We start from the raw sequence: 25,824 nt of genomic DNA, 5'->3' as shown, positions 1-25,824 counted from the left end.
ATACAGTAGGATTTTGTCTAAAGATAGTCTTTAATATTATTGCTAATATATTATCAATGTGAATTTGTTATATAATACTGGTCTATAAATGCTCTTTTTCTTCCTTTTAGGCTTTCAGACGTGAAATAGCTAATCTATTAAATGCAATTCTTGGAACTGTAGTGGAATACTGGATCCTCTCAGGTTTCCTTATGGACAGAAATGTGTTTCGTCAAGTAGCTGATGATTTGGCACAATACATTGCCATTTCATGTGATGGTGAGTGTTTGAAATGCATCTCAAAGTCTTTTAATCAGATAGATACACTGAAATCCTAACTAAAATCCTTGATTTATAGTCAAGTCATATTTTACGTTCTGTTGCAGCCTTTCAGTCTCATGGTGTGATATGTATTTATCCAAGAAACCATGTTTTATCTTCTGTATGCGTGTCCATGTGTGCGTCTGTTTGTCTCAAGCAAAATCCAAGTGGAACAGGCCTTCCTTTTAACAATCAGCTAAATAAATCTTAATAGGTTTTAATGTGAAATCAAGATTACCCAGTGTGAAAAAGAAAGAAAATACAAGTTCTGTGGAGCTCAGTTGTCAGTTTAGGAAGAGATTTAAGCATATCATAATAGGCCATAACTTCAGAGAGACAACTGGAGACACCTTAGCTAAGGCCAATTCTCAGATAAGACTTTAGCTTTTCACTCAACAAACTCAGTTTTCTTTGTTAAGGACACTTCAGCAGTAAGTCCAAAAGTTAACCTAAACTCTTTGACCCACACAGACTTCAAATGGAAACACGTCAGTATCTCATTCCAAATCCTTAGATTGCTAGCCAAAGCATTTGGGGAGAGGGTCTGGGAGGGGGAGTGATATGAATATCGTATCACTATTCCTCCTGTTCATTAAATAGGCTAGATAAAGAGGAATGCCACAACCCAAATGAACCATCATCATCCAACATGGAACCTCTGTTGACGTGTCTGTCCTTTCAGCAACTAGGGGAAGAGGAAACTAAAAAGACAAAAAAAAAATCATCTCAAGAAAACAGCTGAATGGTTTTTATTTCATTTTCAAACTTCATTTCCACCAAAGCTGTTTTTTTTTTCTTCTTTAATTTGAAATTAGGGGGAAGACTGTGATTCAGCTATTACACCTCTATGGGTATCTTGGTTTCAATCATCATTTTCTTTAGAGACAGGTGCAGACTTCATGTAAAGAGTTGTTGGCTTCTCCTACCTGGAAATTTGACAAGAACTGTCCTAAAAACATTCAACTAAAATCTTAGTCTCTAGACAAATAGTTGTACTGCAGTCTCACAAAAAGAAAATGATCCGAAGCGTTATAGCCTGCCTTAGAATCTTAAAAGGCCAGACCAGTTGGAACTTCATAGCTGAATGGAGCCTTTAGTATCTACAACTATTGCAACCTCTCCAAAGGATTTTCTAGCTTTAATAAACTGGGGAGAATGTTGTATATATATATCTAGTAAGACTTTCTCACTTGTCTGTTCACAAATGGAAAAGGATACTCTTTATGCTGTCCTTCACCCATTCAGAGCATTCACAAGAATAATGATCATAGTCTGGTTATAAAGAATAAGGATTCATTGACTTACTGATGATCACTGCCACTTAGTTCAGTCCACGGCACTTAAAGCCCAGAAAACTATTGCAAAATTCTTATGAGAATCTGTTAACCTTACAGGAGAAAACATCTGTACTTCTAAATCTTGTTCTTCTATTTTAATTGAGTCTATAGATCAGTTACAGAGGGAGCAGTTCTTAACAGAACAAAATAGTCCCTCAGTATAGTAAAGACTTTCCTCATCTTGGCAGACCTTGCTTTCCACCTGTTTCAGTGACTATTTTGACAAAATTCTTTTGCTAGAATCAAAATACAAAGATCAGCCTAAGAAAAACCAGCCATTTTGTCTCTTTAAAAAAAAAAAAGAAAAAGGAGGCATGCCACACATAAGCCTGACATAGGCCCACATTCTTCTACAATAGTCTGTTGCGTGTTTGTATATATATTTTTTTTTTCTTTTTTTTTTTTAAACAGTATGAAGTATTTGGAACATCAGAATGGTGTTGAAATCTGCTTAAGGTCACTCTTCATGTAGAATTTATAGATCACCCTGCATTACGCTGATTTCTTTGTTCACATTACATACATTTTATCTGAATCGTATTTGCATTGTTTCAATTGAAATTTTAAAGATGATCACTGGCATAACTTTTCCAAATAAATAATTTCCTTCTCAAAATCATGGTGCAACTTTTATATAATTATATTTAGAGCATTTTTTAAAAGTTTATTAATATAGGCAGTTTTGCCTTTTAAAATCTGATGAGCATTGTTTCAGAAACTGGACTCGTTATAAGATGATAACATACTCCGATTTTATGGCTTTTTTTTCCCCTTTTGCTTTTATCCAGACTTTTCAATACATGAATTAAAAACATTCATTTGTTCCATACCATCTCTCTGGCTTCAAATGTTTGTTGCAGAAGCAGTTTTTAAAAAAATATGTTTACAGAGGAATATACCGATTTCTACAGAACCTCTTTCTCTTCAGAAAATAGTAAGTAACTCTTGTACTCCTTAATAACCTAGCACACTTTTAAGTATGCAACAAGTAATAGATTCATGAAAGAGTCTTGAAAAACATCTCCTTTTGCTGTGGTTTAAGGTAATGCTTATTGCATACATCTTATTCCACCTGTACAAAAGCTCTACCACATTTAAATTGTTTTACCTGAGATCAGGGTTCAAAACAATGGTAAAATTTTTCCTGCCAAACAATCTGTAATACCTGTATGAATTAATCTGTTTACATGCAGGTAACGTGAAAAGTCACAGTGCAAACTTTCAAAAATTGTTTTTGATGTAAATACTTTATTGCAGTATTACATTTGTAATTAAGGAAAATGCCAAACATTGCATTATTTACCTTGGCTTTTTTTCTTCAGATTTTTTTAAAGGGGTAATTTTCTGTTATTCTGCTATGTCCAGGCAGTTGTTTGATGCAAGATTTTATGATTCTGAACCACAGGGAATTCCTGTAAATTTCTTCTCTTAAAAATTTTCTTCTACTTGCAAACTTCTTCCTGCCTTCAAATCACAATTTATGATAGTTGATGAGGAAATACACATGATGAAAATTGTGAAAGAAATTCTTGAAAGCATGACTGCTGGCAGGATGCAGACAAATCAGGGAGAGGATACAGTAATGACATGCCCTACCTTACAGTTGCATTTCAGTAATCTTAATACTAATGTGTAACCACAATATGGAATCTATCACTGTTTCTCTATGACCTAAAATTCTACAGGTGAAATCAAAGCAAGGCAACTTTACACTTTCATACATTTTCTAAACAGAGGTTTCCCTGAATTTTATAGGAGCTTATTATGAACAGAGATCATTGTTTATCATACATGATGTTTAACCACAAAACAAAAGACTATCAGAAGTTTAAAAATAAAACAATTGTGTATCTAACATTTAACATGTTGTCAACACATACACAGTAGCAATGGCTAATTTTAATATTACCATCACTATCAATCAGTCTCTGCAACAAATTAAATGAAAATTTTTTGCAGTGTTTAAAACAAGTTGTTGGCCTTTTTATGGCTTTCCTTGGCTTTACAATTACCTTTCTCTTGTTCCATACGGGAAATATCAACTGTGAGTCGATTTTGCCAGCTCTCCTCACGTAACATCCTGTCAGTTAAGCTTTTCTGTGGGTTCCTTATAGTGCCCTCATACTCTCAGTTGGTGATTATACAGTGAGGGCATAAGCAAGGGGTCGCTCACCAGTTGCAAGTAGCCTGCAGACTCTGGTCTGTTAGATACTCAAAGCCTGTGGTGACATGTAATCTGCTTCCACCTCTGGCTAATCATTGAATAAGTCCCCTTACTGAACTATTTCCTGTGGTTTTGCCAAACTTGAACAACTTATACGACTTTTTAAAGAGAGGGGTAGAGGTAGATTGGAGCCTCTGAATTGCTGGAAAGAAGCCAAAACATCTGTGACATCCTAGGTTATCCTAACAGGCAGAGAGCACCTAAGAGGTAACTTGCTTGTTGTCTACACAAGGCCCACAGGCTTAGCCCAACCCTCATCTTAGGAGAGTGGTATTTCTTTGCCAAATTGCTCCCTGGGTTTGGAGCAGAAAAGCTTGTAAATACTTCCATTAGGTACCTGAGAATCAATTAGCTTTGCTGTAGGACTGCAGCTGTCCAACTCAACAGATCAAAATTTTCTCAGCTGCCAAAAAATCCCAAGAGAGAGGCCTAGAATTTCCCACTTTCTGGCTCAGAAAAAGCCTACTTACTTCTGAGGCCAGCATACAAGGGTGAAATATTGAGTAAGGTATGTTAAACCAGTAATATAGAAAAGATTGCAGAAGATGACTTTAAACCATCTATATACACAAACATCATTTAGGGATCATATTTTTGAAAACTTAGATACAGCAAGCTGTGAGTGGTGGGTGACTGCTTTACGTAAAGATAAAGTACAACAGAAGAAGCTCACTACATTTTAATTTACTGCATACATGATCATTGATAATGTTACTTTTGCAACAGGTCTGTTCCTATTTGCCTGCTTTAGGAGAGATAGGCATGTGTGAGACAAGGAAGATGGAGAAAGCAAAGAAAAAGAAAATAGGGCAATGGCCATGCCCTGAGTCTCAGAGGGCATTATTGATGCAAAATGTTGAAAAGCAGAACCAAGTCGAAGTGCTGCCTGATCTACCGTAAGTAATACCTATAACATCACCAGTTTCATTCTGCTTTGGGGGACAGCTTCTGACCTGACACATTTTTTGAACTTTATGTGACCTGTTTTGTTGCCTACAAATTAGGGAGACTGACAGAAAGCTCCATTGTACGCCTGTAACACCTCTGGGCTGGGGTTCCCCCTCATCCTCCATGTATGCAGACTGATATATTTTCCCAATATTAAATTTAATAGAGACACAGAGGGGTTAAACCATTCATAGAAATACCTTTAAAAAAGTTTAATTTTGCAAAATTTACTTTTATTACTGTTTTTAATACAGTTAAAAGACTCAGAAATTACATAATTAAGACATTTCAGAAATAACTCTGAAATGCATACATCTAAGTATAACATATATATGTGCTGTAGCAGTATTAAGTATATATACATTATCTTAAAATATACTATACAGATTTTAGATGTGTCCACTTTGCTGTCTTTTCAGTGAGTTATTCTTTAATGAGTGCCCTCCATTAGCAAAGAAGCTTAGAGCGAAAGCAGAAGTTGAGGTTTCATATGCCAAAGAGAATGGCTACCTTTTGGCTGAAGAAGTACATTTTTACAAGACAAATATTAAAGGTATCCTATTTATCTAATTTATGTTGAGAACTTTAAATGAGTAGAATCAACAGTTTCATGTTTAAAAATCTTGTCCTTATGGATGCTGAATTAAAATGACCGCTTATGTATGTCCAGGAAATATTTTCTTATGGCTCATGTTTCTTTTTTTCAATATCTGTTTGAAAGGAGGAATTGTATATATGGTGGAATAAAGCTTCCTTCTTCATTCCCCTCCCCCCAATATATTAAATACAGTGTACAGCTTGTGTGAGCTCATTCCAGCCCTGCCCGCCTTACTTTGCTAATCCACCTCAACCTGTGCTTGGTAGGATCAACGTCTTCTGATTTGAAAGTATAATTCAGTCTTCATCTTTTTCAGTCCTAGACATTTTGTGAACAAAGACTGAGGAGTATGCTATGTTACATAGCTGTGTTAAGCATATGGACTGTTTTCTTCCAGGCATTCAGCCCAGACTATGAAAGGCATTTGGCTTTTATCTTAGCTATACTGGAACCCAAGTACCTAAGGAATAAAACAGCACTGCAGTAATTCATTTGGGTCCCACTTGCTACACAAAATTAATAAAACATACTTTACATAAGGCTTTACCTGAACAGAATTATTTGCTAGAACTACTTTTTATCATCATCATCAGAAATTTACCTACATCATTTAAAACACAACTATATTAATAATGACACCCATGAGAAGCCTTAGAAAAAACTGGTGAAAGAAAGCTATGATCATTCAAAAAATTATAATCAGAATTGTGTCACAAACACTGAAGGACATAAAACCTCACCCTCTTTTGGGATTTGAGCGAGCTTCAGTAACAGAGCCAGACCATGCATTTTTATAATTGGTTCCTTTTCTCTTTATTGCTTTTGCAAGTAAAATTGATGTGAATTATTACATGCTGACTTTTACAAAGAAGAGTGAGCTGAAGGACTAGGGCAAAAAAAACCCCTGCTTCTTTTCCTATTCTTCCCCTGTCAAAATCATAAGTAATATCTTCTGCTGAAAAGAATGAGTATGGAGCTGACAGATTTACACAGTGAAAGTATTAATATAACAAAATATACCATGTTAATCTTATCACAAAGGCTGAGAGATTTAGCCTAAGATATTTTTCATTTCTAAGATGTTTGTTGCGTCATCTTTCACCTGGCATCAAAATTTTCCTCTGGCTCTTGTTCAAACCTAATCACTTAGTGAAAGCAAAATAGCATTTAGAATGGGTCTGAAGTTTTTATCATGCAGAAACTAATGGTATCTTTACCTATAAACAGCATTTGTCAGTTGCTAGCTGTTCAGTTTTTCACACTTACTTCAGCTTTACATGATACTAAGACTTGGGATTTTTTTTCCAGCGGATTTTCTCTCTCTCTCTCTCTTTTTTTTTTTTATTAAGACCCCCTCATTTATTTCTCTCTCTCACCCCTCCCTTGCTACTGTAGCCAAGTCAGACAGCCTATTGAGAAACAGCAAACCATCTGTTAACGGATTTGAAGTTCTGAATTACACTTGAGTGTGTGGAGGCACTCATGCTTAGCCAGAAACATTCATTTGAATTAAGCTATAAATGCTGTGTAAAAAGAACCATACATTTTAACGTAGGTTCATGAATAAATTTAAGGGAGGGCAACTGCACTCTAAAGTTTTATTGCTTCAAAACCCAGTATTTTTGGTGTTCTGTGATCACTTGGTGCTTTTATAGTGTGATTGAAGCTTTAAACCTTGAACTGGGGGGAGATAATTCCTGTGTTAAATCTTTTGCAGTACAATTTCATTGCTGGATCTCTGGTGGAACAGAAGCTCTGTGGGTTTTTTGAATTTTCTTAAAAGATGGTTAAACAGGACAAAGGAAAATCTTACTCATTATTGAATTTTCTGGCATATAGCCAGGTCTCCTAGTTCCATGCACTTTGATTATTTTCTTTAGTTGCTCTCTTGCCTAGTCTAGTGTAATCTATTAATTTTTTATGGTAGGCGAGACAGCCCTGCATAAAGCTTGCATAAGAAACAAAGTGGAGAGATTGATTCAGCTTCTCTCTTCCCCTGGAACAGACATTAATGTTAAAGGTAAGTTCTTCATTTTCTCTACAGAACTAAAAAATTAAGCCAGATAAAGAACTGTAATAATACCTATTTGAAAATAGAGTTTACATTTATAGTATGAAAATTGTCTTAATTATTTTAAATAACACAAAATCATGACTTTAAAGCAAAAATTGATGAAAGGCTAATTTATAACTAAAGTGTGTGGTAACACTCATCACATTTTCTACTATTTAGAAAAAGACATTTAATTTTTTTCTAATGTTTTTCAATTGAATTTCCTTTTTGAAATCACAAATTGCCATTGTAACCATAATGGATATTGAGTAGTAAAGTGTTTGGCTGTCTAATGAATTACAGTATTAACATTTTAGTACTACTTCTGCTGTTTTAAAACTTCCCTTGATTTATAATTCAGACTATGCTGGCTGGACGCCTTTGCATGAAGCCTGTAACCATGGCAGCACAGTGTGTGTCCGTGAAATTTTGCAGCGTTGTCCAGAGGTAGACCTGCTCAGTCAAGTGGACGGGGTGACTCCTTTGCATGATGCACTGTCAAATGGACATGCAGAAATTGGCAAGCTGCTACTTCAGCACGGGGGTGAGTGCATTTATGCTAAACTGGTTTAGGGAGATTATCCACTGTTCTGAGTCCATACGAAGTTCGTAGTGTTTTTCTTAATAGTTGCTTAAAATACAATGTTATTATAAAATATTTATTTTAAAACATTTTTAAGCCAGGCTGTTTTGGTCACAATAAAAATATTACTGTTTTCACACTTATCTTGATCAGCTGAATATGAAATTAACCAGGATTTTCACATTTTTTTCCAATATGGTAATGTTTTTATTCTGCATTTTACACCATATGTATTGTAACTATATTCTCCAAACTCATTAATGAAGATAAAGATTACCTAGTCACCAAGCAGTGCTAAGGATTTTCTTTTGTTTTGATCTATTTTTACCATAGCTTGCAAAAATAGATCAGTAATCTGTATATAATCATGTATTTCAACATAAATTTGTTCAGCATTTATTTAAATTAATGTGATGGTCTTTGAAGAACACAATTAGCTTGGTAATTAGTTTAAGAAAGGACTCTATATTGTAATTGTGATAACTGCTGTTTAGGGATAATAGTGGGAGGGATGCCTTAGTTTCTAAAAAAAGATATGTTGCCTCTTAGGCAGACACATGATAAATGTTTTGAACAATATTTTTCCTTCAGTGACAGGGTACATGTATCTTGTCTTGAAATATACTGTATCAATATAATTAACATGTTTTTAAAAAAGCAACTGCAAAGAATGGACTTGGATAGCAACTGCTTCGTTTACTAAAATTTGTGATATCCTTACTGTTGACCTACTGTGTCAATTTAATCTCTGTGCATTATATCTTGAGTCCAGATTTTTTCAAGACAAATCATTCCGCATACAGCCATAAGGCAAAAGAATGCACTGTATTTAGATGGCCTGTTACTTAATTAAGCTAGAGAAACAAAATTTTATTGCATTCTTGGCATAAGATCTCTGTATTTGCAGTCTTCTCCTGCCCTCTAAAGGCTATTTCTGTGTCTGTTGTACAAGCACCATCTCATAATCAATACATTCCTCTGCAGCTCTACCTCTGTGTTTGCTGAGCTTCAGTTCTGTGGCTCCCAGGTGTTTTATATATCTACTGAACCACGTATCTGACATGCCAAGCCAATACCTGGGCTCACTTCAATCGGTCTAAGTGATGCAATAGCCAATATTATAGTAAGCCCAGCTCCTCAATTGAAAATGGCATTGCACTGACAGATGTGCATTTTTTCTGGGCTGTTGTGAAGAATAGGCGGTGGATGATCCTGTTGTCCTAGGGGAAGAGATCTACTTGCACTTGCATTCATCAAGGTTTTCTGGCAACTCTACAGGCTGCACGTACCCTTATCCTTGCCTTTGTCACACTCCGGGTTGTGGCCTGTCAAATAGCTGACAACACCATGGTAGAAAGTGTGTTACACATTCAGTGTGTATTTACTCAGCTCAATAATTTAGAGTAGAACCCTGCAATATCTTTTTACTTTTTTCCCTCTAAAAATGCTTCAACTTGCAAAAGTTAATTATTTTACATAATCAGAGATGAATTAAAACAGTACTGCTGTAATCACACTCTAATAATGGGTAATGTGTGAAATGCCTCTTGTCATTAAAATATATTTTTGAAAATATATTCAAGTTATAAAATTGCATCATTACTCTATCATCATAGCCCAAATTCACATAAGACAATTTCTGTTGTGTTCTTCTATGATAATCAGCACCTGTAGTCTGTTAACTCCCTTCATTTTTTCTTACTGGTGTGGCATTTCATAAACTTATTAAGACAACTGCAAACTGTTTAAATATTAATAGCTCCATTGTACTAATAAAAAGGAAATATTAAAAAGAATCTAGTATAATCTGAACAGCTTAAACATTCCCATTTAATTACTTTATATCTATTTATTATAGTATTTAAATTTTGCCCTTCAGGAATCTGCTAAGAACAAATTTTGTAACTTAGTTGTTGAGGGAGACTAGGATTCCTGCCAAAACAGTTTATCTTGCTTCATAGCTTAGGACAAGGTCAGCCACACCATCCAGAAAGGTAAAATAAAGACCATCATAATGAAATCCCTGTAAATTGGAGTCAGTTTCAACAAATATAGTGGCCTGTAAAATGCTTAATGAAATTTGACATCAGCAGTAACATTCTACTTTTATATCTTCTATATATTGCTACTTGAAATTTTAGGATAAGACACATCTGAATCTCTTTTCCATTTCTATGTAAATAATGTTTGTCTTTCAAACCAGCAAAATCAGTAAGAAAATTAAGGTAAAAATCCTAAAGAAACTGTTCTAAAGGTTCTCTCTACATCTTCTAGATTGTATTGTAAATATGTGACCCATCAGTTGCATCAACATAACTTAGTACAAAAAGGAATTTAAACGGACTCCTAGCTGCTGGCAGAAAACAACCCAAAATCTTGTTCAACTGCCAAACTGAATATGCTGTTACTATTGTTTGTTTTTCCTGCAGGACCAGTGCTTCTACAGCAGAGGGACTCCAATGGAAAATTGCCACTGGATTATGTTGAGTCCCTACCAGTAAAACAAGAACTTTTGAATATTGTTCATCCAGAAGAGACAATTGAAAGCTTCTGTGAGCGCACAGAACAAGACTTCCACAGTCAGCAGATAGAACTGTGGTTAATTTTATTTAATAAGATGCTGCTAAATTTTTGTTCAGTTTATAATCTGTCTTCACCCTTTACTTTAGCTCTCAGAGAGGCAGCCTGTTCAAATACACTTCCAGTAATGGCTAATGATGACTCTAAGTTGAAAAATATATTTTCTGCTGATTGGTTAGTAGATACATATCTTAGAGAACTAGAAACTTTTCAAAAGCTTCCACAGTTTCTTCAAGAAATACCTGCAAACATGATTGTTTTTTCTGGAGAACAGATGAAGTCTTTATTAGCAACACTGGAAACGATGGCAATGGCAAATCAGCTCTCTACTTTACATCTTTTCAACAATTAACTTCCAAGCCAGTTCCACTGGTTAAGTCTTGACTGTTAACCATTGGTATTGGGCTAACATTATTTTTGTGGCAACTAAGGAAGTAGAAATTTCACAGCCCTACATGAGACCATAGTAGCCTCCCATGATATCAGTACTTCCACTAATGGAACCTGGAAGTGAGATGCACTGATCCAGTGCGTTTTTTTAGCCAAAACTTTTCCAGTGCCAATGCCTTCTAGTTGTCAGACAGATCTGGATGTCTGTGATGACCTCAGGAGGGTGCTGTGTCATTTGCACTAAGTTAAACTTTGCTTTTTCTGTCCTGGAAATCTTTGTTACCACTCCTGTGCCTTAGTCCACTTTGGCTTTCAAAGGTAGCGATCCTGAAGTTACCTGAATTTGACACCATAAGAGCCACTTTTCCTTACAAGTGTATCCTCTAAACTAATCCTCTAACCTAATTTAGGATTGTGTGCTACATATTCTATCAGATGGTCCTTTTAATTAATTAAGAATAAGAGAAAATCCTGCTTTGTTCTTTAAAGGTATTGAGGCTCTTGAGGCAGCTGAACTGTATAATACTGCTGAATAAGAAGGCTGGGAATGGGAAAGAGTTACATGTTTTGGAGAGCTCCTGTTGCACATCTCTACAGCAATGAATACTCTCCTTGCCTTGCATCTTTGTATAAATCCAGGGCCAAATGCAGTTCAGACTAGGGTCTGAGAAGAGACAGACTTCTAAGGGGAAAAGAGAAGAAAACGCTGCTTTAGAATACAGATATTTCATTTTTTTTAATGGATTCAATAATAGATTAGGAATAATTTAAAATTTTAGCCTTCAAAAGGAAAGTACTGATAAGTAACATTTCCAATTGCAATTCTTATGTAATAGCAATATATAATATTTAAAAAAGAACCCTAAAAGAAAGGGTGTGGATAATAGCTGCTTCTGAAATTGATGTTGCTTGACTAGAGGGAATAAGTTACATTGATGCAGCTGGCTTGCAGCACATTAAAACTTCCATTTCGCCTTTCTGCAGCAGAGGTATATGATCTCATAGCAATTAATCCACTGGAGATGCTCAGACTGGTTTGGTCTTGGAACCAGATCTTCATTACAAATGTTCAGTGTTTATTAATGACTGATTATTGTTTTTTTACATGCATGCAGAACAGCCTGCTCTAATAAAGTAAAGGGTCAGCTTATACTGGATTTGTTTCTGTTTGTGCACTTCTGATTTTCTGCGATAAGACAATTGGAGTAAGAAAGCAACACCAAAAGCCTTTGTTGTATGTGAGATGGACTAAAAACAAACTTCAGTGTTGCTTGTTGCAGGACACGATGAAAGAAATACTATCTACATACTTTCTAAGGAATGCAAAATGTGCAGATAAATTGGCAATATTTAAGTTTTCTTTAATTATGAATTTGATAAATAATTGAGGACTTAAAAATAATTGGGACTTGGAAAACTACAGCAAGAAAACGCTGGTGGATCTGGAAAGGCAAGCGCTTCAGAATATTCATATCTATTCTTAATGCAATATATTATTGATACAAATGAAAGCAACAAAAGCATTATTTTGGTCTGATAAAGAGATGATTCTGTTAAATCCAAGTTATTTTCTAAAAATATTTGCTATAATGTCATTCAGAGGAAAAAAAAGACATCTATCATTTATAAGTCCTACTTATCTATTTAAACTAATCTCAAGTACATCTCTCCAAGATACTGTAAAGAAAAGAACATATGCTAAATTAACATTATTAACATGGCAAAATTAAACATTCAAAAGTTTGCAAATGTCAGAATTAATATTCCTCATGTAACACTAACTTAAATATCCGGTGGGTATGCATTGCGAGTCCTTAATTATATGGTGACACTATTTTTCCCTAATGTTCTCTCACTTTGAATAAGGATCATGTATTGAAAAACTCCCTGACCAGTCCCAAGTTACACATTTGAGTTCCCATTTGCAGGGAGAGCCTATGAAAGTGATTTTACAGCTTTTTTCCCCCAATTTCTGCATCAGGAAACCTTCTGGAGGTAGATCTTTCTGCATCATTCTAGCAAGCACCTTGTCAAGAATTGAAGGAGTGCTTCATATTTGAGTTAAAATTTGTTGTGAAGCTTCTTAAAGAAAAAAAAACCCTTTCCTGTTATCTCCTAGTTACACTCCTAACAGAATTCAGAATTATGCATATACAGTTTTGTATATATTCAAGGTTGCAAACTCCATACCCTTAATAATCTTAATTTTATGTTAAATAAGACTGCAATATACCTATGTGCTTTATCCAATTTATTAGGGAGAACCTCTTTTCTTTCAAAATCGCAAATCTTGCCTGTTAAATCACAATTGCAATAAAATCAGATCTGTTAAGTGTCTGTTTTTGAAGATAAGGTTTTCTTTCTTGATATGCAGACTATTTCCCACTTTCTTAGTTAAAAACCAAAAAAATCAAGCCAACTAACCCCCTCCCCACCCCGCACACACCTTTTTTTCTTTATATGCCCATTTCACAAGCCCACGTGCTTCAGAAGCACAAACTTACATCTTCATCCTCAACCAACCAAAATGTTTTTCCCAGGCATTTTTACAATTCTTTAGTACTCTCCACTTTCTGCAAACAGTCCGAGAACCTCAGTTTTTCACATGTATCAAATGTTGCCCAGACAGGAGTGTGAACAGTGGCAGTCAGCTGCACCATACCTGGGGGCAACAAAACAGAAGGTACGAGTACACTGGGATATGCAATCAGTAATTATCATGGCATGCAAAGATGTTGCTCAAACTTCAAAACCTGCCAAGAAAAAGTTGTCTTAGACCAAACTTCAGTGTTATATTTTCCCTGATGCACATTGTTTGTTTCACGTTACTGCTGTTATTCAACAGAAGCACATCAGTCTATGTGCAAAAATCTCCGAGACATTTTACAGAACCCATTTTGATCCCAAAGGGTTTCACTCATTAGCAAACAAATCACTAATACCAGCATACTAAGAGTCTGGGCTCCAGAGTTTTGTTGCTGCTGTGTTTTTGTTTCGGAGCAAAGTGCTCCCTTGTACTATTTAAATATTCCTGCGGCTTCAATAACTACTGAAAGTTTGTGTCGCCTCAAAAGGCAGTTCAAACCTCAGTGCCTGAGCTCCTTTCGTTACAACAGCTAAATCTAAATTGTTCTGAAGCTCCTCCTGCACCACCTATGACCTTGACTGATGCTAAATTACTGCATTCAAAGAGGGCAGTATCACAGATGCCTTATGCAGAGTTCATAGCAACCCTCCGGCTCCTTTCACTACTCCTTTGCCCACATATTCGAGGACCACGCTGAGCCATTTTGCCTTAGCATCACACCAGGCTCCCACGTGCTCAAGAGAGTCTCCTGGACGCAGAGTCCTGGTTAGGTAGGTACAGCCTCCAGCCTGGGCTCCTAGGGGCAACTCGCACAGGCCCCAGTAAGACACAATTTGTTTACAGATCGCCCAGATCAATCTGGGTGAGCGGCCATCACCGTTTCACCACCTCATGTGCCACCTGCAAACGTAAACAGGGATGACTGCGTATTTGCACCACTGGTGAAAACCGCAAGGCTGAGCACCAATCCCACCGGAGCACCGTGAGAAACGTTCCCCGTTCAGTGATTATTCCCCACTGAGCGCTGCTTCAAATCTGTCAGATACCTCCTTTTTCATCTGTTAACATGCACACTAAGTGGTTTTATCCTGTATTAATCATCAAAACTGCAATCCTTACAAATTCATAGATTTATCATATTTACCCAGACTTGAGATGATGCTTCTTCAGGAAAACCGTTCTAAAAGATACATTTCGCAAAATATTCATCTCTGATCTCATATTCGAATAAAGGTATCAGTGCAAATTTATTTAATTTATCAACCAAACTTGTAATCTCTGTGAAAAAAAAAAAAAAGATTCTGGTTTGTCTAGCAAGTTGTTTTAAGTCAGGATATCACTAGATACTATTCTAGTAGCATATATTAGACAGTTCTAGAAATGTAAAACACCTCCTTTTAGGAAAAAGATGAACTGAGTAATATTTAGTGGAATTTGTCCTGCAGGCAGGCAGGAAATCCTTGTAGAACGGATGAAATGTTAAAGCTACAGGACTCCTGTAACACTAGCTGCATAGGCATCTGTGAACCAGGTGTTCCGAGAGCATGATAAAATGCCTCCAAAAATAACTAATTAGAAATATTAAAAACCTCTATCTGCCTAAAGCTGATGATAATATAAAAGTGGAAAAATAGACTGTTTTATTGGTTGATAACAACATTAGGAATAACGATTATCTTCCACATTCAAAGAGACTGCTGGCTAGAGAGGGAAGAAAAAAGAAGAAAAAACAGTGCAGAAGTACTATACAGAAGTCCAGTTAAGGAATTGAGATCCATCTTTAGGGTTCTTTCAATACAAGTTTCATTAATCTTTCAGGAGGGCTATCTTATTGATGTTGGAAAATTGTCAACAATCTTGAACGTAGGAGGAGTGAAAATAATACACTGAAAGCCTGAACAGTCAGCGTCTACAACTGTTAAGAGCGCTGACACAGGGAAGTTTGCTTTTGTGGCTTGTCGCTTACAAACAGCTGAAGTCTAATTATTCTGTAATTCTTGTCTTACCTAAATGAGCATGTATACATTTGCTAAATGTCACAGGTTTTCAGTGGAATCATGTAAAGAAGATTTCATTCTTCTTTAACTGCCAGTGCACCTAAATCGCATTGCTTTTGTATTTAAAACTAGTGCATGTTTTGCTAAGATATGTAACCATTTATATACCAGCTTAGCTATAACCAGTGATGCTTTTGAAAAATGAGGGAAGGCAAAGCTAATTAGTTTAATGCTTTTTTTTTTTTGAGATCTATATTAAAAAAAAATCACATAAAATCTAAATGCAATCTGAATAGTTTAGCTTGTTTATTTGTCTTAGTTGTCCATTCAGTCTTAAAATTTAACATTTGCTATTCCTCACTAAGGCTCCAACTCTGATTTTTTTAATGAGGTTTTATTGTGCTATCCTATCTATCCTAATATGTACATTATGCCTCTTGAAATTTTCCTCTGAGAACAAATATGATCTGGCAGCTTGAAGTGGTCAACCAATCATCACTTCAAGCTTTTCAAAGCACACCTGCTCTGTGTGGGGGACATGCTATCTATAATGGCTCTTAAACTAAAAATTGAACTTCCTATGGATACCGTGTGGATTGATGATAACATATCTTCTCTATCAACCCCTTCTGATTTTAGGAGTGCTTATAGAACATGAAGAATTACTTGTTCCCTGATGGGTCTTTTCAAACTCAACACAAAAAAGCAGGGAGGGAACTGATAAGATTAAACGATGGGTACAGTTATCAAAGGCTCTAGCACAGCTCTATTTATAGGGAGTTCACTACCATTACTAAATTAAGGTGGTTTTTTTTTTTTTGACAAATCCAGAAAAATTCTTTCAAATGCATATTGTACCACAGCAGCTATCAGGTTTAAGAGAGAAAGCTTTGATATGGTATTATCTGGTTTGCCTACAGCAAATGCTAGCCACTAGTAAAATCGATAGTTTACTGGTCTGTCCGAGGGTGCTGTCTCGGCCTTCCAAAGGGAAAAGCATGAAAACTTCCACTTCTGCAGACTGCAAATAGGTAAGCAGACTGCCATTTGAAATGTTCCCCTTTTATAAATTGAAGCACAATTTGTTTTTCTCAGCCAGGGCAGAGTTCTGAAGTAAAGGCATGTAAATACCAGATTAACAGGAACACAGGGAGCCGCTAGCAAGCGCCGGATCCAAGCAAGAAGTCGCAGGCCGCCTTGCGCGTGGGCCACCGCAGGCTCCAGCAGGGCTGCTGTGCCGCAACCCAGGGGAGCTGGGGGCCTCCAGAGGGGAACGAAGCAGCCAGGGACGCAAAAGGGGAGCTCTGGAAAGCTGGCGTGCCCAGTAGACAAGTTCCCACTGGTGGCCAGATGGGGCATGCGAGGGGAGCAGCACACTTTAAACTTGGTCACCTACTCAGGGCAGGAGAGAGGCCATCATCCATGGTCTGCAATTTTCTCGCCAAAGTGGATACCTACATGACACACACTTTCAGAAAGCAGAAGCAGGATTATGCTTATCTTTCCAACTGTGCAGTGCCCCAGAACCCTAAATGGGCCAGAGGATCTTCTCGAGGGAGGAGACATAGGATATTTTTCTCCTGCAGGAGTTCACATGCACACTATTGTCTCTGCAGTAACTACATGAAAATTATATAAATATTTATCAGTTTAGTTATAAGTTCTGTTCCTCACTGAAAGTATTACCCTCGAGGCCATCCATCTCCTGCCTCTGCTATCTCTAGTACAAGGAGCCTTGAATTTTCTCATCGAGCTACAGCTGCAAGAGGATCAATCCCGTAATTAGGTCCCCTCTTCCTTCCCTCCCCTCCCATCTGAACAGCCTCACGTCTGACAGATCATTCTTCTAGGAAATACACAGTGTGAGGTTGAGTGTCCTCTGGCTAAAAAGAAAATAAAACCCAGGCCTCCCCTCCATCTTGGGCAAGCACCATGCCCACTACACTTTAATATTAAAGGAAATCATCATCATCACTGTCACCTCCCACTAACTCTGCCAGACCAAGGCCTTCAGGAAAGAAGCAGAGCGCCTCAAGCAACGTGGCCTAAATGTGAGAAATGTGAAGAGTTGAGTGTGTTTATCTGTCAGGTGCAAGGGAGGATTGGAAGCAAAACAGGTAAATCTTTTCTGGAGATAAGATTAAAAAAAAAAAGAAAGAAAAGAAGAAGAAAGAAAGGTATCTAGGCATCTACAGAGTTAAGGTGCTTCACACTGGGTGAGCTTCACAATATCTGAGCAATGACCTTGACTCTGGGCTGAGGTACCTGCACTCCAGCACCCTTGCTGAAGCTGACCTTTGCTCGCTGCAGGTAGACACCTTCCCTACAGCTACAACATAAACAACTTTTGCATGCTGAATTCAGGGTCTGAGCAGACATCCCTTTTAGCTGCTGCCTCCTGCCTCTGTTAACATAGCTAGATTTTTTTCTGATGCAGCAAGCCTAGAAAAGCTTTTACAATTTATGAGAAATTTACAGTATTTTATCAGACCATATGGAAACATGGTCTTTGTTTTAAAATAGCTATTATATGAGATTGCCTTTCCCATTCAGGTTTTCTTTGATGAATGGGAAGTACAAAAGATTTTATGCTGCCAACTCCTCTGCATAACCCTTTGTTAGGATTTCAGACGGGGGGTGGGTGAGAGGATGCATTCAGATCTGCTCTGAACCTTGCCAGTTTTTCAGCCTTCTCCCTCTTCCACCATTCAGAAGACATTTGCTTTTGAAGACCCAACATACACTCTAAAAAAGTTCTCCAATGCAATGAGCTACTCATCCACCTGCCCACTCCAAGCTATTCACATTTCTCATTTCTATGCTGACTTCCAACCAGATAACAGGTTGCCCCTCTCAGAGGCACCAACTGCACTCTTACCCGCCCACCTCTTCAGTTCAACCCCATCCCCTGGCTTAACTAGACCAATTATGGGTTAAGAATGAAAGTTTCTTTCCTCATTTAATTGCAGAGTTTATTATACGGAGTCTACACACGATGCATCTTGTTCTTCATTTGATGCCTAAACACCTGCCTCTGGGAGTAGGCTGAACAGGTCTGAAATGGAAAGACAAGCTGTCAAATACATTTCACTGCTGAATGTAAGGTCTGAGAAATTATTTTTAAAACAAATTATTTGGACATAATACCAGAATTTGGGTATGCTTTTCATCATTGAATTTAGTCACCAGATGAGAGAATTTGGTGTGAGAGATGTGTGGCGTTTCCTTGTTACATGGGTATAAAACATAAGGTGAAAGGTTATTGTTCAGCATCAGAGCTGAACGTTCACCCTGTAGGGGTCTGTGCAAATGAACTAAAATAAAATATCAGTATAGAAACTGATATTTTTAAAAGCTCAGAACTTGTCAGGTAGCTACAGCAATGTATGCCACATTTCCTCAACTGTGCATTCAAAGCAGAAAGAGAGTTTAATGCTCAGGATGAGACAGAGAAAACCCAGGAAATTCAAAATTAAGGCTGAGAGTTTGTCCTTCACTCGCACAATTGCCATTTTCCTTTTTTTAAATTGGTAATTTAAATTAATGCTCACGAAACGCAATAAACTAATGCACCAGCCTGAGACAGGGCAGCAGGGCAGACGTTATATAAACCTCTTCATACAAACATAACAGCGCACCTAATGCCTCATTTGTTATAACCCTGCTCTTCTAATCTTGGTTACTGTCAGCTGTACAGAGCTGCTGTGGCTCCAGGGATAGCAAACATCAAGCTCACAATTCTCTCTACTCTCAATAATACGTGAGCCCAATTTCCTACCAATGACAGGTTGGTGCAAACGCACTGCATGACTCCGGATCCTCTCTTCACCTCTCCCTTTGCTTTATCGTAACTTAAATCAAAAGGTAAATAGAAACCCTAGCTTTAAATTTCCTGGCAGTTGACAGTTTCAGCATCAACCGTAAGTGTCAACTACCTAAAAAAAAATTCATTTCTTTCTAAAATGCCACGATTTGTTCTGGAGAGTGTCCGGTCAAAGTGCAGCCTCCGCATTACCCTGTAGAGAAAGAGGCCAAACTGCAAAAATCATAGCACTGTATTTAATTATAAACCCTAAGACTAAGAACAGCAAACTCCACAGGAAAAAAAACTTTTCCATGATGGAGAATTCAAATAACCCACACTTTGCTGCAACTGACTGCTTTAAACACAGCCCCCTTCACAAACTACAGGTTTTCAGTTTTGCTATGGCTTTTTCTTAATTTTTCCCCAAATCAGATGCCCATTATGATTTGATTCTAGGCATACAGAGATACAAATTTCTTGACTGGAGTACAGCAAAACTCAGAATCAAGAAACAGACAGTAAGATGCATATACATTACCGAAATGGTTATACAACTTTCAGAGAAGGATTTTCTTCCTTTTATTCCTCAAATGTGAATTTTAATTTCTTGTATTTTTCATTTCTGGATTAACTTTCATGAGGAACAATTCCAAAACATTTCACAGCCAACCTGCATCCACCACTGCAGTAAAACCACACAGAGCAGCAGAAAAGCTGCAGCACAGACACACAACACAGGCAGGGCCGTGTTTTTGTTGAGATTCCACAGAGGGGATACTCTATGTGCCAAATTTAGTAGCCCTTTTGCACTTTAGCAACATTTGCATGTCAGAGACTTCAGCCAACAAGTGCTCTAAAAACACAGCAGTCTCTACCCATTGGTCTAAATATCTGTTCCACAGAGCCTATAACCGACGCAAAGATGACACATAATTTTTTTTCTAGCTCTTTTCCAAGATACCACCTGCTCTTTCCAAACTTGTACATCGCCACAATGAACCGCTGCAGTTGAACTTCTAGATAAGCCATTTACTTTTAGAAATGTACTGCATAAAGACTTTCGTCCTTTAAGTGAAACCCAGTCTTTGAAAACATTTCTGCAAGAATTAGAGCTATATTTGATAGTCATTCAACCTACAAGTAATTTTTTATTTAAATAAAGACCTTATAATATAAATCAGGCCTTACATAGCCTAAGTCTCAACTGGTGGCACAGGCCTCATGCAGTCCATATATCTCAACAGTCCTCCACTAGTTACCATGCATGAGCTATGCCTTCTTGCTATAGTTCAACGTCACAGCAAATATATCTGTGCTTAGTATGTGCAAAACATACCCTATCTGTGCCCAGTAGGGCGTTTTCTCATGACTGTGCCCCTCTAACAGGTCTCTTCCTGATTCCTCCTCCCCAATACACTTGTTTAGGGGACCTCAGCTTTCTGCTGAGCTTGGGGAATGGAAGTGTAGCTTAGAGAAGGAATTGCTTTAGTCTCCAGGGCCTTTTCTCCTGACCAAGCCATTACCTCATGCTTGCCAACAACGACTCCTAAAGATACGAGCAGGACTCTGTCAAGCTTGTTACGTGTCTCAGGGCTAGCAATCTTGGGGGAAAAGAAAATAGCTTTTGCTTTTGTTACCACATTTGTTTAGGAGGCAGAGAAAAATCTTCCTTTATATAGTAACTCAAGGACAGACACACACTAAGTTAGTTAGTTTTTAAATGTAAACTGTTGGAAGTGAGAGAGATGGTCAGTGTGCTTAAACATTAATTAAAGAGGCCAGCTCTATGATATTACAGAAACAAAATTGGAAAAAGAGATCCTTTAAAGAGATTTCCTAGTACCCTAGTTCAGCAAAAAGCCAGTTTTTCCACTTACCTTTCGGTGAGAAGGTGGTAGAAGCTCAGAGGAGTCTATGGGAGCTGAGAGCAAAGGCCTGATTGCCCAGGTGGTGCACATGAAAACAGCACAGTCCCATGCAGCTGAGGAGTTTTGGCCAGAAAGTGCCAGCTGTGTTAAACTACCACCATTATGGATTAGTTAAACCACATTCCTCCTTTCTTCCAGTAATAGCTAGGAACGGCATAATACTAATGGCATAACATTTGTTTGATATTTTCATTTTCTTTTCAAAGTTCTCAAATTTGTGGCAATCCTAATGACACTTATTAAATAAAGATGGGAAGCTCTTGAATTTCAGCTAATGTTCTCTTCATTGCAACTGTTCAATACTTAACACTTCATACAAATTTGACCATGTTTTGCACTAATTGTTCAATGTGTTCGCCTTTTCTTACTTTGCTGCTTTTGGCTGGGGATGCTTCTTTATCAAGAGTAGATCTAAAAGGTCCTGCTTTTTTTTTTGTAACATTCCTACAAAAAGATCACAAGTAATAATGAACAATTATGCAGAGTAAACTTTTTCGGAACAGATCTTTATGTCACGTATAGCAGGTCAGAAAACATCAACTTATTAAATGGCTCCAGATAACATTAACCAGCATTCTTTAATCAAAAACATTAATGATCAATTCTGTAGCCTTTTATTTAATCATCTTCTGTAATTTAATTAAAGTCTGACAGGGAAAAAGCAGTTTTGATTATTTTGATTATATTAAAATATTTATTATTATATGAATAATAGTAAGGGTTCTAGACTTTTCTATAATGCAACATGAAACAAAGAGAAGTTTTACCATTTAAATTTTATTCTGTACTAGGACTGACAAGAAGAGAAACATAGCTGTATTTTTTTTGCCCTTTTTGTAAAAGGATTCCATTTAAATCTGTCAGAATTTTAAATTGGACACTCAAGATACACTGATGTGCAATTTGTCCAATTCAAAATACAGCTAAAATCTTACATTCTTTGAGCATTAAATTCTTACAGAGCAAAATGAAACTATCGAGAAATACAATGCCCTGTGCAATGGATAGTTAAAGATTTACTTTTTCCACAATGATAGTTTGTGAAAAATGTTTTTTTTAAAGTCATTACTATATTGATCTAAAAATCTTAATTTTAGAAACATACCTTCTCTTGATTGATTGCTGTGATAAGAAAGAAATAGAAAACTTCTAATGCCTCTTGCAGCAAAAAGGATCTAACCTCCTGATCTGATGACCTGACCTATACTTGTTCACATCTTCTATGGTTGGCAACAGCTGTGCTACATGATTTTTTATTATTATTTTTGGAGGGGCTGCTTTAGGGGAATGGATGTGTTCTGGTCAACTGAGGCAGCTCTCCATATTTTCAGTGTGGAGAAACGTGGAGAAATAGAGATGGTTTAGGACAGCTAAATTAGTTTCCTGGTATGAAGGACTCCTGTAAGATCTTCTCTTTCTCCACCAAGGGAGTGCTGAGGGAGAGCACGTCCTCAAGGTCAGCCCTCCTCAACACTCCTCTGGGCCTACCTGCACTTGCTTCAGGCTGCTCCTCACCCTCATTCCTTCTCCATCTCCCTTAACTCACTCACCAACTGTACGATGCTTTCAATCAGCTGCATTTCACCCACTTCTGGAAGTGAAAGAGTACAGAACAGTGTGTTTTTGTAAAACCTTCACATTTTTCTAGGTTTATGTCTGAAGAGCCCATTCTACTTGGGAGTACTGTATTTCTCCTCTCAGGAATGAGAGGACACTTTGATTAGGCAGAAGGTAATGTAAATCCAGTGTTTCATGCTGAAAAAGACCTATAATTTCAAATCTCTTTCACTCTGAAAGCTTTGTTTTTTCACCTTTGCAAGAGTTCAGAAAAAATCTGGAGGAGGAGATATTTGCTGAAAATTAGCAATTGCAGGTTTTTGGTGGGGGTGGGGAGAGGAGTTGCTAGCCTGCCTTCAATAGAAGCAGCTGCACAGTAATCTGGAAATTAGCCCAGTTGGGAGGAAAAAGTTTGTCTTTCAAAGAGAAGCAGGCAGAAATGGGAAGAAGTTTTTGTCTGCCTGTCAGCAAACTCCTGCAGCTGAGTAAGTAAAGGAGGTTTAGGTAGAAAGCGCTCTTCTGCTGCGAGATTGGGATCTCCTGCCGTTCATGGGAGTGCCAAAGGTTGCATCCTTCCTTGTTGCATCCAAATCCCTGTTGTGGGATTTTAATGCTTATTTATTAGAGAAAGAATTTTTCCTTTCTTTCCTTGCTTTGTGCTGTTGGAGTATCCTAGAACAAAATACTCTATTGCCATGTAGTATGTTTGCTTAGCAGATCTAAGAGCTCTTCTTGTCGTTAAAACCTATGCTCTTAGGGCCCACATTAGCAGATGCCTTGCTTTAGTATGCAGCCTTTGTAATTAATTTCTGAATATCCCACCAACATTTTAATTGCAACAGAAAAAAACCTACTTTTGTATTCCATTTGGATTTAAAATGCTAACTACAGCATAGTAACCCTTTCAGTTAAAGCTCACTGCTACTATGAAAAACATTTTTCTGTTCCTCACTACAAAGTGAAACCACTGTAAGCAAGCTTTGCACTCTGAGCTATTAGCGGCAACGTAACTGGAATCCCAAACCCCTCAAACAACCAGCCTCTGACAAATCTGTGTACTTTAACACTTACTTGAAGTGTGGACCCAAATTTATTCATTTTCACTGGATCAAAATGAAGTTGTTTAACTTTCTTTTCCTGAAGCAAAAAGAGTTTCTTGATAATGAGTTGCCTTTTTTCCTGATTGTTGATGAATGGACGAGTTGCCTAGGAATAATATGTCAGACAAATCTAACAGGCTTAGAAATTAACTGCAGAACTAATCAGGAAATGGAAGATACATTGAAATATCTACAGTATTACGCAGGGATATTCTGTAAAGATGCCTCTCACACAAAGCAGTATAGACAAATTTCAGATATTGAAGATGGGTTCACAGAAAAATTATTAAAAATGTGATTTTAAAAATAACTTATTTTGTGGTGCAGGAGAACCATACTTAATCAAAGTGTGTTCTTAGTCAATGCTGCTTTTGTGCGTTACATTATCGGTGAGATCTACTCTGAACAATTAAGGCATTAAAGTAGTTTAACTATTTTCAACAAAATGAGCTTCTTCTCCCCTTACCCCCTCCACTTACATGTTTGGGGATTAAAATACTGAAATGCTGCACACAGAAATACGATGTTTTCATTCACTTGCCCTCCATACCACTTGTGGGAAAATGATAGTGTAGGACTTCAAAGAAAAAAGCTGCCTAATACCTAATGTACAGAGATGCTTAAAACTGTGTTTAATGCAATAAATGTATATAACTGAAGACTTTACCAAACTAAACATTTGAAACTTAGTACAGAAAAAAAAAACCACAACAGGAAATTATACACAGAACAATGGATAATATTGAGAAGGTACAAGGCTTGCAATATATCAGAAGGACTTTGCAAAATTGACAACTGAGAACAAATATTCACACATTGTCAAACTGAAAGTTTTTTTTAAAAACAAAAAAGGCTCATCTGTGATTCTGACTTCATCAATTTTACGTTGCTCTTCAGGCAACATACAGTGAAAAGGTGAGTATGTAACCTCTGCAAATAAATTCCTGGAAAATCATGATCTAACAAAAAAATATTTAGGTCTAAGACTTTCTACAGAACATTAATTGGATTGGCATTCTTTCAGACGTACAAACAAAAAGATCAAAATAATTGTAACATAAGAAACTAGTTATCAATGTATCTGTAAAATAAACAAATTCATAATGATCTTTCATGAGCAATGCAGCCAACGAGTAATTCTTTAGTTAAGTATGTATACATCTTCCTGCAAAGTATTTCTAAATAATCTTTTCAAAAAGTATTGTTAGACTAGTGCAATATAACTTTCTCAGCAATTGCAACAAATGAAAGGTACCCCAGGGAGAACAACAGGAGAAATCTTTTTTTTGAGGGGATAGTCCTGCAGTTCTCTCTTGGGCAAAAATTCCCTTTGACGTCACTGGGAGCTATGACTAAGAGCTGTGCACAGTTAGTCCCTTAGGAATGAATTCTCTGCTCACTATGTGGGCAGTTGGGTGAGGAACTCTACATGCAGAAATATTGGAATATATCCTTAAGTAGTCACTATGCAGTGGCCATTAAAACATTTGAAATGTAAACGTTTGTTCTGTATGTTCCATTTAACCTATAAAATAATGCAGTTTCCATGCAGTAGGGCACAATTGTATCAGAAGAACTGATTACATTATTAGCTAAGGAAATAAACCTGGTATATCAGTTTTACCACAACTGCATTTTTCCTCTACACTATATTTCACATTAGTAACAGGTAAAGTGTTACATCATAAGCATGTTAATATGATCTTGTGATTTGAAAGCAAAAATATTTTCTGCAAGATTTCTGTATTAAAATAGTTATGTGCACAAAATGTGTAGATAGCCTGACACGCAAAGCAATATGGAGTTAGTTTGATAGTACTTCCATTACAGCAGAACT

The 25,824-nt window shown here is 37.0% G+C and overlaps 1 protein-coding gene across 4 annotated transcripts in view; it reads left to right on the top strand.

Annotated features, from left to right (window-relative positions):
* Positions 1–12,168, top strand: part of SLF1 (SMC5-SMC6 complex localization factor 1) — a 37,888-nt gene extending 25,720 nt beyond the window's left edge. For all 4 annotated transcript variants that reach the window (XM_067315356.1, XM_067315357.1, XM_067315358.1 and 1 more), the window contains 7 exons: positions 111–258; positions 2,426–2,571; positions 4,588–4,757; positions 5,229–5,362; positions 7,335–7,427; positions 7,822–8,004; positions 10,473–12,168. In XM_067315356.1, the coding sequence (XP_067171457.1) occupies positions 111–258; positions 2,426–2,571; positions 4,588–4,757; positions 5,229–5,362; positions 7,335–7,427; positions 7,822–8,004; positions 10,473–10,975 (1,377 nt within the window). In that variant the 3' untranslated portion in view covers positions 10,976–12,168. The remainder of the gene's footprint in view (positions 1–110; positions 259–2,425; positions 2,572–4,587; positions 4,758–5,228; positions 5,363–7,334; positions 7,428–7,821; positions 8,005–10,472) is intronic.
* Positions 12,169–25,824: the final 13,656 nt, after the last annotated feature.

This window comes from Apteryx mantelli, chromosome Z (genome assembly GCF_036417845.1).
Source record: "Apteryx mantelli isolate bAptMan1 chromosome Z, bAptMan1.hap1, whole genome shotgun sequence".
Lineage (NCBI taxonomy): Eukaryota > Metazoa > Chordata > Aves > Apterygiformes > Apterygidae > Apteryx > Apteryx mantelli.
This window is presented reverse-complemented; position numbering and strand designations above follow the sequence as displayed.